The sequence below is a fragment of the Bos indicus genome, chromosome 3, assembly GCF_029378745.1.
Source record: "Bos indicus isolate NIAB-ARS_2022 breed Sahiwal x Tharparkar chromosome 3, NIAB-ARS_B.indTharparkar_mat_pri_1.0, whole genome shotgun sequence".
Classification (NCBI taxonomy): domain Eukaryota; kingdom Metazoa; phylum Chordata; class Mammalia; order Artiodactyla; family Bovidae; genus Bos; species Bos indicus.
Genome location: NC_091762.1, coordinates 112465734 through 112486282, shown reverse-complemented (window position 1 = coordinate 112486282; position 20549 = coordinate 112465734). Strand labels below are relative to the sequence as shown.

At 43.0% G+C, this 20549-nt stretch overlaps 1 protein-coding gene across 1 annotated transcript in view; it reads right to left on the bottom strand.

Moving 5' to 3' along the window:
* The window catches only part of CSMD2 (CUB and Sushi multiple domains 2), a 689054-nt gene that overhangs the window by 67235 nt on the left and 601270 nt on the right, over positions 1 to 20549 (bottom strand). The window contains exons 45-49 of the mRNA XM_070786891.1: positions 15680 to 15760; positions 15067 to 15180; positions 6775 to 6963; positions 4229 to 4375; positions 1105 to 1293 (exon numbers count right to left, since the gene is read on the bottom strand). Coding sequence (XP_070642992.1) covers positions 1105 to 1293; positions 4229 to 4375; positions 6775 to 6963; positions 15067 to 15180; positions 15680 to 15760 — 720 coding nt within the window. The remainder of the gene's footprint in view (positions 1 to 1104; positions 1294 to 4228; positions 4376 to 6774; positions 6964 to 15066; positions 15181 to 15679; positions 15761 to 20549) is intronic.

The window sequence follows — 20549 nt, the reverse complement described above, 5'->3', positions numbered from 1 at the left end:
GAGCTTTGTCCACCAATAATGCCATTTTTATCAATAATATAGGAAAGACCAAAGGAAATGTTAAAAGTGGTGATTTCAATTGATGGGGTTATAGGTCTTTTATACTTTTCTTTTGCATTATCTATAGTTTTTTTTCTTCAGATCTCTAGTATGAATGTATATTGCTTTAAGAAAAAGAAATTCCACCAATGACCGAAAGCAATGCATGTGAACTGCCTGGTGTGCATCAGGCGCTTGATCACTGCTGATTTCGCAGGTGGTGGTCACTGTTCATTCTGCTCCCCCCGCAGCTCGTCTTCTGCTACCTGGCACGCTGCTTCAGACACCGTCAGTTGTGTGGCCTATTTTGTGATCTCTCTTGTTGTCTGTGGCTTTGCAAATGCTCTTGCTGTTGCCTAGAAAGCTTTCCTTGCCAGTGCCTGGCTCTTGACTTCTCTTGTCCTATGAGCCCAAGTGACCCCTCTTATGGGAATTCCCTAGCTGTCGAGGAGCAGGTAGGTCCCCTCTTACCCCTGGGCTCCCCCAACCCCGTTTGCACTCCTGATACAGCACTTCCTTCCTTCTTGCATTTCTGTGCTACATATCTATCTCCTTAAAGAAATCAGTCCTGAATATTCATTGGAAGGACGGATGCTGAAGGTGAAGCTCCAATACTCTGGCCACTTGATGGGAAGAGCCGACTCACTGGAAAAGACCCTGATGCTGGGAAAGATTGAAGGTGGGAGGAGAAGGGGACGACGGAGGATGAGATGGTTGGATGGCATCACTGACTCACTGGACGTGAATCTGAGAAAACCCCAGGGAAGAATGAAGGACAGGGAAGCCTGGCATGCTGTAGTCCATGGGGTCACAAAGAGGACAGGACTTATCAACTGCACAACAACAACCATCTCCTTCTCTGCTCCGAAAACACCGAGGCTTTGTTTTACACATGTGTATATCTCTAGGGCTTCAGACATTATGGATCCTCAGTACATGTTTGCTGAAAGAATGAATTAATCATCCATGAGTAATCCCACATTTGGAAGTGATTGGTCCTGGGACAAGCCCAAGTTGTGGGTAGGACCCAAGCACCCAGTCTCCTCTCTCCCACCAGCTTCTTACCTTGACAGAGAGGAATGGCCTCACTCCACAGGTGGTAGCCCTGGGGGTGCCGGGTACAAATGGCCATGCTGTGTCCCACCAAGCGGTAGCCGGCATTGCAGCCAAAGTGGATGGAGCCTCCGGGCTGGGTGCTGGTCTGGCCCAGAAGGAAGCCATGGAGGGGAGCCCTGGGCAGGCTGCAGTAGGGAGCTGCATGGCAAGATGAGGGTCAGGGACCGTGTGCAGCGGGAAGACAGAGGTGGCCCTTCTTCATGCAGCCCCCCACCCTCCACCCCCCGCCTTGCTTCTCCCCCTCCTTCCCATCTTCACCACTGCCAGGTCAACTGCTAGTTAGGACGTCGATACTGAAAAGCAGTCAATCAATCTAGGACAGCCAAAGAAACGAAAAGAAAAGAAAGGAAAAGAGAAGGGAAGAGAAGGAAAAGAAAGGGGGAGAAGGAAAGGAACAACAAGAGAAGAAAGAAAAAAAGGAACAGTTCTATGAAGCCCTGGGTCACCTTTGGGTCTGGAGGCAGCACAGGTTGTGCAGCTAAGTTCAGGCTCTCAAATCCTGCTAGCTCCCAAAAAGACACAGAAAACAATCTGATGTGCTTGGTTTCAGAAAGATGTGACTGCAGGGCTGAGGCCTCTGGAGTCAGGGCTGCGCTTGAGTTCCACTGCCCAACTTTCCACAGGTCTGTGACGTGAGACAAATCTCTCAGGCTCTTTTAGCTCCACTTTCCTCACCTGAACGTTGGGATTGGCAATGTCTTCCTCATAGGTTTTGGGATAATTTAAATGGGATCTCGTCTGTAAAGCCCCTAGCCTGGTGCAGGGCACTCTGTGCTCCGTAAATGGTCTGAGTCCTGCTTTCTGTTGTGTAGGGGGCTGGAGGGGGAGAGGGAGTTGTGGCAATCCAGGACGTGAAACCCACAGTCCTCGTTTCCCCTTGACATACAATTTCAATTTATTTCATTCATTTATCCAACAGACAGACATCAAGTGTCTCTTACATGTCAGGTGCTGTTCTAAGTGCTGGGAATACGACAGTGAAGAGAATAGACGAAGACCCCAGCCTCAGAGACCTTGCAACACAAACCTCTGCCAGGGAGCCTCAGGGGGAAGTTCTGTGAGGCCAGGAAAGAGGGCTGACCAAAGGAGCACAAAGAAAAAGCCCGTTCATCTGCTTTCAGCATCCCTGGTGCGGGATAAGTCAGGACGTAGATGCCAGGACCCTTCCTGTGTCTGCTGGCCTCTTAGGTGATTACATCCCTCAGCTGGTGAAACTGAAGTTCTCAAACCTCCCCTTCCGAGGCAGACGCCCTCCTTTGCTTCTGCTTTGCCGACTGCATCCTGCTTATGTGGGATCCACAGGTCTATCTCAGTCCCCAGCAAGAATCTCAGTTATAAAATATACTTAGTCACGGTGATAGAGGCATGGGCAAATTACAAGATTCTCCTGTGTTTCCATTAAGGACTCACTGTTTCACCATGTAATTAATTTACTTTCTGCAGTGGCATATGTATTATAAGTGACTCATTACCCACAAACATGTGATTAATCTTTAAAAACATCAAGCCAAGGGCAACTCCTTAATGACTTCTAGTTCAGGGGGTAGCAATCGGCACAGTGAAATGCTACTAAATTGCTTTATTTCTCTTTTGTGTTAGTAGCTGCTAGGAAATCAGCCTGAATCCCCCTGACAGTAGCTTAAGGTTTCTTTTCCACCAAGAAGAACTGAGACCTGAAGAGGCTAAGTGACTTGTTTAATAATCATTCAAGTAGCGGCTGATGCAGCCCAACTAGCTAAAGGGCGTGAAGCCACCCTCCCTCTTGTGTGTATGTGGGGGGAAAGGAATTGGGGTCTACTTTGCAGAGGAAATGGACTCTGAGAACGTAAAGCTCCTCCTCTTCCCAGGCTCCCTTCAGCTTTCCTGGTTGGCCCTCACCTGGAGCCATCCCTACTCAAGAGTTTCTTAAGATTTCTAGCTTTATATAGCAATAAAGCTAGACCAGCTAAGTTTGAGCTGGTCTTCCAAGTGGGCAGCCTGCGCAAAGAGATGGACTGAGACACAAGAGGCAACTCAGGCTACGTTTTGACATCCCTCTTAATCAATATTCTTTGAAAATTTGCTCAACATTTGTTTGGAACACAGGCCAAATGCAGCTTCCCTGATGGCTCAGATGGTAAAGAATCTACCTGCAATGTGGGAGACCCAGGTGTGATCCCTGGGTGGGGAAGATCCCCTGGAGGAAGAGGGCATGGCAAGCTACTCCAGTATTCTTGCCTGGAGAATCCCATGGACAGAGGAGCCTGATGGGCTACTGTCCATGGGGTCACAAAGAGTTGGACATGAATGAGCGACTTTCAGTTTCTTCCAGGCCAAATGCAGCCAGGGAAAGAGTGCTGTGAGAGGACTAGCCCCTGGTGGAACTGGCTATGGTCTTAGGTAATTCATTTCTGCTCCCAAGCTCACAGAACGGGCCAGCAGCTCAATGGACCCACTACCCTGCAACATGGGCAGCAGGCAGTTTTTCAAGTTTTCTTTCCAATGATAGACAGTAATCCCCAGATGGGAGTTCAGTTAACCTTGATTTTCTCTGCCTTATTACCTTTCTAAGGATAGTTTTGTGTCCTGGCAGATAGTTAGCTGGCGTGGCCCTCAATCTGACTCTGCCTATGAGACGTGGCTCACAGAGCACAAGAGAGGCTCCTGGACTGGGAATACAGCCCACTGTTTGCTGCTTGTCTAATATCTGCCAGTTGGAGACCCACATCTTTAGGATTTTCTGGTTTTAAGGGACTTTTATTAACATTTCAACAGTGTTAGGGACAGGACCACCTATAGGCATTATTAGCTCATATATGATAAACTTATCTAAAAGACACAGGTTGGCAGTAGGAGCAGCAAGAAGGAAAGGTTAAAAGTGGGGAGGTATAGAGAGAGGAGAGGTGGGATGTCAAGGATACTCTGCAGCTATAGGTGAGAGAGACTCAGTGGAGGAGAAAGGCTGCCGGTCTCCAGGCTCGTGGAGAAGCTGCACCGCAGTCGAGAATGTGGCCCATGGCTTATTGTTTTGGGTGAGAAACTTAAGGGGCTCAGGGGCTGTGGCCCTTCCCATGAGTCCTTATGTTTCACTCACCTGAATACCGAATCTTAAAGCCCTTCCGGTTGTAGGCATGGTCAGACGACCAGCGCAGGTAGACGGAGTTGCTTGAGCTGGTGACAACCAGGGGGGCCGAGTAATTCCCACTGAGGGCTTTCAGCAGAGGACTCTGTCCCGAGGGCCCTGTGGGAAGATGGTGGACACGGGATCACAGACTATTGCGGTTACCAGAGATACTAACCTTGATGCCTTAAACGTAACCGCCTTCCATTTCCCCCTCCTCAAGTGAAGACGTGAAGATTTGAGACCGAAACTCAGCACCATCATTGGTCTGTCCACTCCTCTCTCGCATCCACAGGCCTTGCGCGAGGATATCTTCCTCCTGAACCCTAAAGCAGGGATCGAAGAAGTCCCTGCCAAAGCAGAGTGGTTGGCAGGTGAGATGACATCTATTTGCTATCCTGGGACCTGCCCAAGGTCAAGATGCTGGTTAATGGAAGAGCTGGTTTTCAACCTGGGAACTTTTTCTACCTCACCGTCTTACTTGTGCCTATTAAAAAACAGCTCAGGGTCTGCCAGGTAGGAAAAAAAATATGAATGAATATATAGCAATAAAGCTAGAGGAAACATCAGGTCTCAGTGTCATAAATAACACAGCTCCCCAATATTCCTTCCCAGGGCTCTTCCAGAAGGGCCTCCCTCTTCTTTTTTTTTTCCACCTTAAATGCCTGGAAGTGCATTCCAAGAGGGCTGATTCAAGGGCTGCAGAGTACAAAGCTGGATAATGCAAAACACAGGATTTATTATCCTGCAAAGAGCCCTGAGTGATAGTTCTCATATGCTGCTGAGACAGCGCTTGGGAGCGTGGGAAAAGTGATGGACCGTATTACACACGGGAAAGTCATCAGAACTGCTGTGCCAGCTCTGACGGAAAGGGTCAGATGGCTCAGAGAAGTGGCATGCTGGGATGGGTCTGCTGTATTAGACCAGAACACCCACCAGCTGACTGTGACCTTCAGAAGGATCTGGGGGACACATCATTTCCTAAAGCAATAAGAAATGCACTGCGGAGCGGGTGAGGACCGGCATCATCAACAACCTGAGTAATAGCTATCCTCTGTAGGCAGAAACTGATGGGAGGAGATGCTGTCTCAGAGCTGGGCTTCCCAGTATTGATGGGAAGGAGAGGAGTCTAAATGCAGAGGCCAGGTGGAAGCACTGAGCAGTCAGGAGAAAGGCTGGGGTGATTACTAAAATGGGCAGCAAAGTTGGGATGGCAACCAGGAGGGCCTGATCTATAGGCTCAATGGAGATGGATCACAGAACGTGATGTTCCTCAGGGCAAGATAGATGGAGAGCCAAAAACAAATGAACATATGAACGAAGCAGATCATGAATATATAACCAAAAGGGCATAGAAAGTTCCAGTCACTGGAATAATTTGGAGACTTGAGCCAGAATACATTGGCTGAAGGAGAGGCTGGGTCCTGATGACACAGGTCCTTGCAAAACAACACCCATGTATACAGTGCTGATTCCCCAAGTCTTTATCCCAAAAGACCTACCACTAGTAATTCAGATAACTGAATATTGGAGAAAAGGGAATGTCTGGATATTTAGAAGACTTCTGTATACAGAGCATGTGAATTCGATGCTGCTACCTGGAACCCAAAGGACTCTCAAGGCTCCTTTGTTACAACGGGGGTAAATATGGCTAGAATTGGTAAGAAATGGAGTCTTATTTCCGAAACTTAACCCCATGGAAGCCTCAACTGCAGTAACTATGCCAGACACAGCAGCCTCATTAGAGTAGATTATCGTCGCCTTGGTTATATGGAATGCAGGTACTGATCTAGCAAGGAATTCTTTTCTATACCCACCAGAAAGGAGACTCGTAAGCAATTTGCATTTACATGAAATAAACAACAGTATACATCCGTGTCTTGCCCCAGAGCTATGTTAATTCTCCTGCTCTGTCATAATGTAGTAGGAAGATATGTGGACCATCTGGACTTCCTGCAGCATAGCTTATTGATTTACTATGTGGATGACATTGTATTAACTGGATCTGATGTGCCAGACGGAACCAGCAGTACAGATGCCTTTGCAAGACACAGGTACTCCAGAGGGTGAGAGAGAAATCCTGTAAAGAATCAGGTGAACTTTTTAGGGTCCTATGGCCCAGGGCACGCTGAGACATTTCCTCCAAATTAAAGAGCAGGTTATTGCACCTTTACCCTCCTACCACCAAGAAGGAAGCACAGTGTTTGGTAGACTTCTTTGGGTTTTGGAGGCTGCATACTCTTCACTATGACCCATTTACTGGCTAACATTCAAGGTGCCAGCTTTGTGTGGTGGCTAAATTTAAGGGAGGGTGTTATAGAAGGTCTAGGCTGCAATACCAGCAGCCCCATTGTTCGGATCATATAACTCATCAATTTCTATGGTACTGGAGTTTCTGTGGTAGAGAAAGACCTTGTGTGGAACATCTGGAAAGTCCTAACTGGGAGGCTGTGTCATAGATTCCTAGGGTTTAAGCCAGTCGGTACCGTCTGCAGCGGGGAACGATTTAATTTACTTACCATCAAAGATCTCAAACTCATCATACTGCTTCTCACTGAGAAAGTACTCCACTGTGATGGAGATGTTATATTCCGGCTCCACTCTCACCAGCCAAGAGCAGATCTGGAACTGGGGATAGCTGCCAGGGTAGCTCTGACTCAGGATCACACCTGTGGAATCCGTCAGAAGCTCATTCGTTGGGCAGTGCACTTGGAGAAAGAAAGAGAAATACCAGGTATGTGGGATGGAGGTGGAACGAATGCCAACACAATGGCTCGTCCCTGGGGTAGAGGACAACCACTGGAAAGCCAGCCGGCATTTGAGCACATCAAGCAAAATTCCGACACCCCTCCTTATACTGCTCCGTGGTGTGAGTTGGTCTCTGATTCTGTGTCAGTGCCACTGCATTGCTGAGACTCAGGCTTGGCCAGTTGGCTGGAGTCACTTGTTAACTCACATGTGGGGATGATACATACATACAGACAACAATAAGGCATCCTCAAACCCAAGAGTTAACTGGATTTGATTTGTACAGAGTACAGGGCGGAGGTAAGCACATGGGATTTTGAGTCTAGTCAAGGCTATGGTTGTTCCAGAAGTCATGTATGGATGTGAGAGCTGGACTATAAAGAAAGCTGAGCACTGAATAATTGATGCTTTTGAACTGTAGTGTTGGAGAAGACTCTTGAGAGTCCCTTAGACAGCAAGGAGATCCAATCAGTCCATCCTGAAGGAAATCAGTCCTGAATATTCATTGGAAGGACTGATGTGAAGCTGACGCTTCAATACTTTGGTCACCTGATGCAAAGAGCTGACTCATTTGAAAAGACTCTGATGCTGGGAAAGATTGAAGGCGGGAGGAGAAGGGGACGACAGAGGATGAGATGCCTGGATGGCATCAACGACTCAATGGACATGAGTTTGAGTAAACTCCGGGAATTGGTGATGGACAGGGAGGCCTGGTGTCCTGCAGTCAATGGGGTCGCAAAGAGTAGGAGACGACTGAGCGACTGAACTGAACACCTGGATTTAGAGTCCATCTCTGTCACTTACTGCCTATGTGATCTTGAACAAATTACTGCCTTTCTGTGCAAATGCTTCTCCATTGCCAACCCAGAAAGATAACTTGTACCTTACAGTGCTGTTGTATTATACCAAATGTCATATATACACATATATATGTTATGTTATGTAATTATATATTAAGATTATATATGATATGATATTATACATTATATGATACTGTGTTATTTCATTATATATTAAGATTATATTTTATATACTATATATTATAGTATTAAACTAAATAATCTATGTAAAGCATGAAACATATAGCCTCCATAAATTGTAGCAATGATGACTATGATTATACCAGGAACAGAAGGAAACAGCCTAGCATGTGGGATCCAGTTTCCTGACCAGGGATGGGACCTGGGCCCCTTCACTGGGAGTGTGGAGTCTTAGACACTGGACCACCAGGGAAGTCCTATGAAGTTCTTTTTAATTTCAGATTCTTAGAGAAATAATTTACGTACAATAAAATGCACAGATTTTAGGTACAATTTGCATTTAGGCAGATGTATACACCTGTGTAACCACTACCACAATCAGAATACAGATTATTTCCATTGCCCCGGAAAGTTCTCTCATGTCCCTTTGCAAACAGTATGATCTGCCCCAGTGCTCCAGGGAATCAGTGGTGCTATTTCTATAAACACAGAGGAGTTTTGCTTGCAGCAGAGCTTCATGCGAATAGAATCACATATGTATTATTTTTTGGTCCGGTTTCTTTTGCTAAATGTCGTTTTTGTAGGAGTCGACTGATGCTGATCTATGTATCACCATTTCCTTTGTTTTTATTGCTCTCGAGCAATCATGGGACAATTTGCTTATTGATTCTACTGAGGAACATTGGGGTTGTTTCCATTTTTGGATTATTACAAAATTAATATAAAAGTCTTATTATGGATATGGGTTTTCACTTCTCTTCAGTAAATAACTAAGAGTAGAATTGCTGGGTGATGGGGTAGATGCATTTATCTTCAGAAGAAACTTCTATCAGTTTTCTAAAGTGACCAGAAAGATTTTATATCTCAACCAGCAACATATGAAAATTCTAACTGCTCCACATTTTTTCTAACCCTCATACTGTTAGTCTTAAATTTAAGCTATTCTAGTGGGTGCACAGTAATATTTCATTATGGTTTAATTTGCATTTTCCTTGTGACTAATGATGTTGAGCATCTTTTCATATATTTACTGGCCATTCATTATCTTCTTTTACAAAGTGTCTGTTCAAGTCTCTTGCATATATTTTCATTGGATTGTCTTATTACTCAGTTGTAAAAGTTCCTTACGTAGTCTACATTCAAGGCCTTTTTAAAAATATGCATACTCTGAATATCTTCTCTTATTCTGCAGTTTGTCTTTATTTTTTACATTCATTCCTCTTGGCTTTTCCTTCATGTGTTTTTAATTTGCTTTATCATCTGCATATATACTTATATATCTCTTTTAATGAAATTAGCCTATTTGTCATTTTGAAATATCTCTATTTTTAGTAATACTTCTTGCTTGCAGTATTATTTGAAATTTCTTTATGTTTCTTATGTTTACCATTTTTATGACATATCTTTTTCTCTTCTTTCATATTTCATATCTATCTGGTATTTATATTTAAAGTGCAACTTTTGTAGCAAATAAATAATTACTCTTTAAAGCCTCTAAACTTTTGCATGGTGTTTTGCAACAAAAACTCATCAATATAACCGTATTATACAAATAATATGTTAATCGCTTATTCTTGGTCATTGACAGAGATGTTGAAGTCTACCACCATAATTGTGAATTTGTCTCTTTCTCCCTGTAATTCTATGAATTTTTCCTTTATATATTTCAATACTATTGTTAGGTACCGAGACATTTATGACTCTTACATATTCTTGATAAATTGTGTTATCAGCATGAAATACTCCTCTTTATTCCCTTTAATGCTTTCTGCCTTAAATTCTATTTTGTCTAAGATTCGTTTTGCTACACCAGATTTTAGAGGTCAGCACTTGCTATCTATTTTTTTAAAAATATTTTGTTTCAGATCAGGGATGAATGATACCCTAGAGAGGCAAATGAAGATATTCAATTCTAAGTTCATGGAAAGCCTATAACTAGACTTTGAAATTTTTACCAATCTAAAAATCTCTGATCTCTAATTAGCAGTTTGATTCAATTGTATTTATCATGGTTGCACATATATTTGCACTTAGTTTTGCTATCTTATTTTTTGCAATTTTTGTTAACCATGATTTTTAAAAAATTTCTCCTTTAATGTTTCCTATTGGATTAACCATAGGGCTTCCCAGGTGGCTCAGTGGTAAAGAATCTGCCTACCAATGCAGGAGCCACAGGAGTCACAGGTTCGATACCTGGGTCAGGAAGGTTCCCTGGAGGAGGAAATGGCAACCCACTCTGGTATTTGCCTGGGATAATCCCATGGACAGAGGAGCCTGGATGGCCATAGCCCACAGGGTTGCAAAAAGTTGGACATGACTGAATGACTGAGATGCAAGCATTGTATTAATAAAATTTTCTTTACTCTCATTATTTTCGATTATGGATTTAGAATGTATGCATACTGTGGCATACATAATTTAAGAAAACTATGTATAAGTTTAAACATTGTATTTAAATGTATATATTTTTAATAATGTACATGGTTAATCAATATTTATGATTTTCCTCAGCAAGAAAGGGTCCTTAACTCATTTTTTCTTTCTTCTAAATAAGTTCTCCAGTGTAATTTATTTGTCCAGTTGTCTTCTGATTTTTTATTTTCTACAGTCTACATAAACATATCTACTACTGTATTTTACTGATTTCTTGTTATTGCTGTTCAGTCGCTCAGTCGTGTCTGACTCTTTGTGACTGCATGACCTGCAGCAAGCAGTCCGTGCAGAAACACTGATATCTTAGCTTATTGTTAGTTTTTATATCTGAATCATTCTACCTGTATTCATTTTCTTGCTGAACACCAAAAGAAAAAAATGTATAAATTGGACATCATCAAAATTAAAAACTTCTGTGCTTCAAGAACCCCATTAAGAAAGTGAAAAAACAATCCACAAAATGGGAAATAATTTTTGAAAATCACACATCTGATTCAGGACTTGCATTTAGAATATATAGATAAATCCTACCACTCAATAATTAAACAGATAGTTGCTAAATGTGGTAGATATTTCTGGGGTTTACCAATATCACATTTTCTTTTATTTCCTGAGCATATAAAAAACTTCACTTTCCATCCATGTGCCTATTTCTGGCCAATGAGATGTGAGTAGAACCATGAGTGTCACTTTGGGGCTGAGGAAGTGAAAAGCCCTTATGCGAATGTCCATTTCTGTCTTCCTTTGCTGCAACGGAGGTTGGAAGAGCAGGCCTAGTTTTCAGACAGCAGCACAAGAGTCAAGCAGCCTGGATCATGGAGTTAGCAGCTCTATAGAGTTATTTGGATTTCAGAAAATTTTTTGAAGAAGATATAAACTTTTGTTGTGTTAAACCACTGAGATGTGGGGATTGCTTGTTATTGAGTAATGTACTGAAGTGTATCCTTTAATTATGCTTTTAGTAGGGCAGTAACTACTTAGTCCTTGTGTATCTGAAGATTTCATTAATTCATTCTCACTCTTAACTGATAATTTAGCTGGGTTTATAATTTCAGTTTACAATTATATTTTCTGCTGCATTTTATCTTTTGGTAGGTATTATTTTTGATTCAATAGTGCTATGAGTCTGATTTAGCTTTTATCCATGAAAAGATAAATATATATTTAAATATAATGCTTTCTCTTTATCCTTGATATTCTATAATTATACTGTAGATTTTTTAGGTTTGAATTTCACCAAATTTTCTATGTTGCCATAGCAAGCCTTCAAGATAACAGAAAAATGTCTTATCCTTGTCAGAGAAGACTAGGACTTCATTGGAAAGGCATTATCTGAGGCAGAAAAGAGAAGAATAAGCCAAAAGATAAAAGAAAGTTATACAATGAAGTGGTTATGAATGGAAAATGATCTCTATTAAGGGACTGGAAGATAATATAGTTAAGATGGCAGTGAGACCCAGACTGGCCCATGGATTCAACTCAGTCTCTATAAAAATCTCAGTTCATTTCTTTGTAGATATTGACAAGTTGATTCTAAAATTCAGGAAATTCAGCAGACTCAGAATATCCAAAATAATCTTGAAAACGAAGAACAAAGTTGGAGAACTCACACTTTTTGATTTCAAAACGTATGACCAAGCTACAGTAATCAAGATGGTGGAGTACTTGCATAATGATAGATTCAAGAGAATAGAATTGAGTATCAGGAAATAAACCTTTCAATTTACTTTTCTGTGTCCCTGGGGCTAGCCTGGCATGGTGGATCAACTATACTCCAATAAAAATTGTCTTAAAACCCCAATTCATAGTCAATTGATTTTGACAGGGTGCCAAGACAATTCAATGGGGAAAGAACAGTCTTTCCAGCAAGTGACGCCAGGACAATTAGATATCTATACACAAAATCACGAAGTTGGACTCCTACCTCACACTATATATAAAAATGAACTCAAAACAGATAAAGTCCTAAATGTTAGAGCTAAAACTATAAACTCTCAGAGGAAAACACAGACGTAAATCTTCTTGACCTTGGATTAGGCAATAGTCTTAGATATGACACAAAAAGTACAAGCACCAAAAGAAAAAATACATAAATTGGACATCATCAAAATTAAAAACCTCTGTGCTTCTAAGAACACCATCAAGAAAGTAAAAAGACAACCCACAAAATGGGAAATTTTTTTAAAAAAATCACACATCTGATAAAGGACTTGTATCTAGAATATATATAAAAACTCCTACAACTCAATAATCAAACAGATAAATAACAATCAAAGATGGGCAAAGGATCCGAATAGACTTTTCTTTGTGCAAATGAACAATAAGCACATGAAAAAATGCTGGAAATCTTAGCCATCGGAATATGCAAATCAAAACAATAATGAGGTACCCACTACACTCACTAGGATGGCTGTAATTAAAAAGACAGGTAATAACTGAGAGGACATGGAAAGATTGAAACCCTCATACAATGCTGGTGGGAATGGAAGATGGTTCAGCCACTATGGAGGATACTCTGGCAGTTCCTTAAAAGCTTAAACATAGAGTTACCAATTACCATATGACTTAGCAATTCTACTCCTAGATACATACCTAGGAGAAGCGAAAACGTATGTTTCACATAACTTGTACACGAATGCTCATAGCAGCATTATTCATAATAGCTACAAATGGAAACAACTCAAATACCCATCATCAGTGAGTATATAAACAAAATGTGGTATGTATACAATGGAATGTGTGCGTGCTAAGTCACTTCAGTCGTGTCCGACTCTGCGACCCTATGGATTGTAGCCCACCAAGCTCCTCTGTCCGTGGGATTTTCCAGACAAGAATACTACAGTGGGTTGTCATGCCCTCCTCCAGGGGATCTTCCCAACCCAAGGACTGAACCTGTGGCCCCTGCATTGCAGGCAGATTCTTTACCACTGAGTCATGGAGGAAGTCCACAATGGAATATTACTGGGCAAAAAAAAAGGAATGAAGTGCTGATACATGCTACAACATGAATGAACTTTTAGAACATTATACTACATGAAAGAAGGCAGTCACAAATGACCACACATTGTAGGAGTCCATTTATATTAACCTAGAATAGGCAAATTCAGAGACAGAAACTGGTTTGGTGATTGCCTGGATCTGAGGGGGCTGGAAAGAAATGGGAACTGACTGTTAACTGACTGCAAGACTTCTTTTTTGGGGGGGGGGTGATTAAAATGTTCTAAAATGGATTGTGACAATGGTGGCAAAACCCTGAAGGTGCTAAAAACCATTGATGCATACACTTAAAGTGGATGGGCTGCATGCATATGAATTATACCCTGATAAAACTGTTGTTACAAAAAGAGACTATGAAGGGTCATACTTTGGGAAGCCAGCATGACACCAAGTCCCAGAGGAAAGCATGAGGCTGAGAATGTAGAGTAAAGCAGGAAGACTGGAGCCACGTAGACATAGAAACAGAGCCAGAGATGATGAGAAACTAGGGCTGGAGCTAATCAACGATGAAGACTAAAGTTCACTGTAACTGGGGGCTGGTCATCTGGTATGTGGATGGGTCAGCTCAACTGAAATAGATCCTGAATTTCTCAGTATATCAGCAGCCTGATTCTGGGGCTTGTGGTTCCTCTCTTCCTCGATAACAATCCATATTACAGATTCTCCCTACTCTTGTTTTCTTAGAGATGGAGGAGAAGCTGACCTGCTTCTCCATAGGCTACTAAATATCTGTTGGTAGCAACAGCACTAGAAGCAGCAGCAGAACTAGAAACTCTAATAAGAGGCCACACCGAACAGTGACTATGGGCCAGGCATAGTTCCAAAGTGCTTTACACTGCTGACTCATGTAATTCCTCATAACAAGGCCATGACATTAGTAATATCATTATCCTTATTTTGGAGAAGGAAATGGCAACCCACTCCAGTATTCTTGCCTGGAGAATCCCATGGACGGAGGAGCCTGGTGGGCTATAGTCCAAGGGGTCGCAAAGAGTCGGACACGACTGAGCGAATAGTCTTATCCTTATTTTACCAATTAGGCACAGGACAGTTAGGTATCTTGCCCCAAGTCAGATGCCTCGTGAATGGAAGGTATTGTTTTGGGGTGTTAGCTGGGGTAACTTGGTGAAGCGCATCCATCTTCAGTCATCACTCCACTGGAATAAAGACAACTGCGGTCTCTTGGTTGCCTAGCTCAGCACACAGGGTTTTGGACACACCTGTACTCCAGTAAGGCAAGGTTGGTGTGTGAGCCTCAACTCCCACCAGAGGTCCCATGACCTCCTTCCATTTCCAGGGAGTGTCAGTTAGAAAAAAGGAAGGAATTTCCCTGATTAAGATTCTGCACTTCCAATGTAGGGGGTGTGGGTTCAATCCCTTGTCAGGGAACTAAGATCCCACCTACCTTCCAACAAGGCCAAGATTTTTTTTTTTTTTTTAAAGCAAAAAGGACAGAAATAAATGAGGCCTCTATGGCCAATTCAAAGCCCTGGATCTAGAAGCAGGGCAGAGAACCTACCTAGAACACTCACTCACTCATTCCAGCATTTGCCAAGTGACCTCTTACTTCACGGGCAGGGGCTGGGAATACAGAGAAAGGAAAACAGGGGCTCTGTTTTGGAGAAACTCTAAAGCATGGTTCACTGCAATTACCTTCACATATTGGGGGCGGCCCTTCAAACTGCAGGTAAGTTCCAAGTTTGCAGGTCAGGATTTCATTCCCCACTAAGGTAAATCCAGGGAGGCACCGGTAGCGTACGATGTCACCTGTCAAGGAGAGACCAATATGGGGATTTCCTGGAGAAGACTGGGTAGGGCTGACTGGCACCCCTTAGTACCACTTGAACCCACTTCCAGGCAAGATGATCAGTGACGGGGTGTGTTCTGTTGAGTGAACAATTAGCTCATCTCCAATCGAATGACACAGATGACCACAGCTCCCCTCTCGCAGCTCAGCTGTGTTGAGCCTAAGAATGGTCCACAATCCAGGAACTTTTTATAGTGTCCTGTATGGACTTATTTCAAAAGACATCCTGACTTGAATCATGGAAGAAAATCTCTTTTCTAGCTCCTCTGGCTATGCATGGCTAAAACAAAGAGTGACTGTATTTTGAGTGAACCTCAGTTGACAGAATATCAACCCGTTTGCGTTGAGTCTATTGTTCCTCTTCATGGACGGAGAGAGAGCTGAGCCCCACTGGCCAGAACTGCCCCCCACCCCGTCCCTCCTCCCCAGCCCAGTCCGTGCTGGCGTGGGAGATGTTACCTATGTTGAATTCTTCATTCTCTGTGACAACTTCAGCATTGGGGAGGATGGTGGGAGGAGGGCATTTGGTGAGTGGATAAGCTGAAAAGACAAGAGCAGACAAGTTGATGTAAGAGCATCACTCTTGGGACACGTGGTCATTCACTAGTTCAGCGCCTCATGTTTTCACTCCTCATCTATCCACACAGCAGATGTTAACGAGGATTTATCTGCACACAGGAGAAAGTCAGCCAAGTACTATCTTGCTTATCTGCTGCCATCTTTTTGTTGGTTTGTTTGCTTTTGATGCAAAAACCAGGAACCAAATATCAAGACTAATGATAAAGGAGAGAGGATATAAGAAGTTGGTGACAGGGCCCAGTGCTGAAGAGAGGGGAGAGAAGCTACTGTATGTCAGTATATTGTAGATCTGTATAGTCAAAGCTACAGTCTTTCCAGTAGTCATGTACAGATGTGAGAGTTGAACCATAAAGAAGGCTGAGTGCCGAAGAATTAATGCTTTTGAATTGTGATGCTGGAGAAGACTCTTGAGAGTCCCTTGGACTGCAAGGAGATTAAACCAGTCAATCCTAAAGGAAATCAACCCTGAGTATTCTTTGGAAGGACCGATGCTGAAGCTCCAATACTTTGGCCACCTGATGAAGAGCTGACTTATTGAAAAGGACCCTGATGCTGGGAAAAACTGAGAACAAGAGAAGAAGTGGGTGGCAGAGGATGTGGTTAGCTAGTGTTACCAACTCAATGGACATGAACCTGAGCAAACTCCGGGAGATAATGAAGGACAGGGAAGCCTGGCGTGCTGCAGTCCATGGGGTCCCAAAGAGCTGGACACGACTTAGCGACGGAACAACAACAACTGTATCTCAGGCACTTTCATGCTTTGTCACCTTGAATTTTCACAATAGCAGATTCCCCTGTGAGGTGTTCTCACTTTACTTATGAGCAAGTTGAGATTGAGAAAGGTTCAGTTACTTCTCTAGGGTCACACAGGAAGTAAGTGGCACAGGCAGGGTTTGAATCCAGGTCTGGCTGCTCTCATATCCCATGTTCTTTCCACTAGTCACCATCTAAATGCTCTGTGTGGTCTAGGTGAGGGCCAGCACGATTGCTAATTTCTCTTTTGACCTTGGGCCAAGTGCTGTGGCTTCAGTGGATTTTCTAAACCGACAAGCATCTCCCTCTGGGCAGAGACTGGCCTATGCGTGGAGGGTATCACTGAGGCCAAGTTCAATGTGGGCTCGTAACTAGGCTGCCTTTCATTACCTGGCACATGGTTGAGCACTGAGTGTTAGTCAGCTGCTGTTGCCACCACTGTTGTTATTATCTCTGAAAACACTTCAACTCTTGCTGTTTCGAAAAATAGTACTCTCTTTTTTTTTTTGAAATTTACCACTGGCAACACTTGCATGCTCAGTCACTCAGCTATGTTCGACTCTTTGTGACCCCATGGACTGTAGCCCATCAGGCTCTTCTGTCCCCGGGATTTATACTGCACCATAAACATTAAAGGCACAGAGGAAACTTTTCAGCTCGAGATTGAAACCCTATGCAGAAATACGGACTAAATATGAAAGATAGGGCAAGAAAGTGCTGGGGACAGTGCTAGGTGGTGGGGTACCCTTCACGGTGAACATCACTCTAGGATGACGTCACTTAGAGCCCGAGGCACGTGAAACACGAGTTCCAGATGCTCACGGGGCCTTCTGACATTCAATTCACCAATGCAGAAGTAAGCAGACAGTCCTTGCCTCACAGAACTTAGAGCCGGCAGAGGAAACAGTCACCAATTTTTGGTGGTCCCAGTGCAGGGGACACGGGTTCGATCCCTGGTCTGGGAAGATTCCACGTGCTTCGGAGCAACTGCTGCTGCTGCTGCTAAGTCACTTCAGTCATGTCTGACTCTGTGCGACCCCATAGACGGCAGCCCACCAGGCTCCCCCGTCCCTGGGATTCTCCAGGCAAGAACACTGGAGTGGGTTGCCATTTCCTTCTTCAATGCATGAAAGTGAAACGTGAAAGTGAAGTTGCTCAGTCGTCCCTGACTCTTAGCGACCCCATAGACTGCAGCCCACCAGGCTCCTCCGTCCATGGGATTTTCCAGGCAAGAGTACTGGAGTGGGGTGCCATTGCCTTCTCCGTGACAACTAGTTAGGCAATATTAATGGACTATTTGCATATTTATTTTTAACTCTCTGTTCATGTCCTTTGCTTCTATTTTTCCTACAAATTTGAAAAACTCTATGTATATTCAGGTTGGTCTTTGCCTATTAACATATTTCCCAATTTATCATTTGCTCCTGATTTGTTCATGGCACTCTTCTGGTGTGTACAAGCATTCAATTTTTATTTAGCCAGTTCTCAATGTTTTCCTTTGTAGAATTTTTTAAAAATTGATACCTTACATTCTCAGCCTCATGCTTACCTTTAAAACATACCTTCTAAAACTTTCTAAGACACATTTCACTTTCCCAGAAAAAAAAAAATCGTTCAAAGAAATCTCTGCCTAAGCACAGCCTGGGTATTTTATAGTTTGTGGTTATAGTTTGATAGACGATCAATTTCCCATTACATTTTAAAAATTAATTTTTTAAAATTAAAAATTTCTGCTCAATGCAGAAAGCTGGTGGAATACTTAAAAACAATAATTCTCCAAGTCCCACTACCTGGGTATAACTATTGCTAGCATTTTAGTGTATGACTTTGGATCTCTTACAGAAAACTCTCCTCTCCCCACAAACACACACTGGATCAGCCGTGTTATGACTACAGAACTCAAGGGCAGGGGTGCATTCAAAACTTCTCTGTTTCCTTTTGTCTGCATCCCCTTGTTCCCCTGGGGAGTGAAGCACTGAACGGCTCAGTCTCCAGTACGTGTTAACATGCTAATAGGTGGGCAGAGCCCTCAGCTCCAGCAGTAGGCACTATGGGTCATTCACTGCACATTGAATTCTTTCCCATTGACTCTCTTGCTACATTCCTCCTTGGGCTGAATTGGCCTTACGTCTGATACTTCTTGGGGTTTCCCAGGTGGCTCAGTGGTAAAGAATCAGCTTGCCAGTGCAGGAGACCCAAGAGACTTGGGTTTGATCCCTGGGTTGGGAAGACCCTGTGGAGTAGGAAGTGGCAACCCACTCCAGTATTCTTGCCTGGAAAATTCCGTGGACAGAGGAGCCTGCTGGACTACATACAGTCCAGGGGGTCACAAAGAGCTGGACACGACTGAGCAACTGAGCATGCACACTGAAGCTTTTAAAGCCAAATTAGCTTAGGGAGAAACGTAGTTCATATGGTTCAGTTCAGTTTACCTGATGACTCTGGGCTCTGCACTTGGATTTGGGGTCCAAGCCCAGCTGATACTAAAATGCCTTCCCTTGCCATTGTTCCTTGTATATATCTCTTTCTCAAGAAACTCACAAAGATGCGGTGGCTATGATCCATGTTAGGGATCCATAATCATTGCATCCTTTGGCTATATCATCATCTGAAAGTGTTAGGAAAGTGTCAGTTGCTCAGTCGTGTCTGATTTTTTGCAACCCCACGAACTGTAGTCCGCCAGGCTCTTCTGTCCATGGCATTCTCCAGGCAAGAATACTGGAGTGGGTTGCCATTCCCTTCTCCAGGGGATCTTCCTGACCCAGGAATCGAAACGCAGGTCTCCTGCATTGCAGGCAGATTCTTTACCACCCGAGCCACCAGGGAAGCCCACCATCATCTGAGCCTTCCCCCCGCCCCAAAAATCATATGCTTTTTAAAAATTAAACAATAGAAAGTAAACATTTCCCTTAATCAGTGATTGTATTCCACATGAATGACTTTTAATGGCTGTATTTTCCTCCATTTGCATGTATGTGTCAATCTGTACACCCAATCTCCTATTATTTCACATTTGGATTGTTTCTAATTTACCTGTTACAAATAGCACTTCAAGGAATATCTTTATACACAAATTTTTGCACAATTCTCAGAACTAGGATTGGTGGGTCCTAGATAATTGTTAATTAGGAACCCTGGGTGTAAGTAACACAAATCAGCTGAGGGTAGAAGAAGCTTCTCAAGAGAAAAGTGAACCCAAGGGTGGCTTTGTACCCAGACTTCATAAAGGCAGAGGACAAGCAACTGTAGGGCCACCAGGAATCCAGGAAACTTTCCTATGTGTCTGTCTCAGTGGTTCTTCTGTACGTAGGACTTCTCTATTTCTCAGTCTCTATGGACGATAGAAGACAGGCAATCCACTGCACTTGGATTTATACCTTCCCTCTTCAGGAGACAAGTCCAGGAAGAAAGAGAATCTCTCAGGTTCAATCTCGAGTTTCCGAGAGAGAGCATCTGATTTATCTCTGCTGGAATCAGGGCAGGTGCCCATCTTTAGTTTCAGTTCCTGTTCCTGGGGTTGGGGACGCATGTGGAGGGGAGTCATGATGTACAAATACAGCCGACAGATGCCCACGTGAGTGGGGAAGTTAAGGAGAGCATTATGAGCTGTGTAGATACCTGAAAATGTCTTGACTCTGGCTAATCACATTGTGTTCATCTTTTGGTATGTATTCTCAGACTTCTCACCACTAAGTGGGCCACTCTCTGCAACCTTCACAATAGGATTATCATTTTTAAAGGATCATTACAGATTATTCTTTACTATGAAAGAATCCATTTTCTCTATTGAATGCTTTTGCTTTGAATCCTTTTCTTTGATTGTTATTGTTGTGGTTATAAAATACATCACCACCCAGCTTTTATTTTAAAGCTGTCACATTGTCTTAGTTTATTCCTGGTACAGAAAACCCTATTATAAAGTCTAGTTATAGTATATTTAGCCTAATATAAGAGTCTTTGTGTTTTTAATAGGGAGTTGGGCTTTAATAAATTTGTA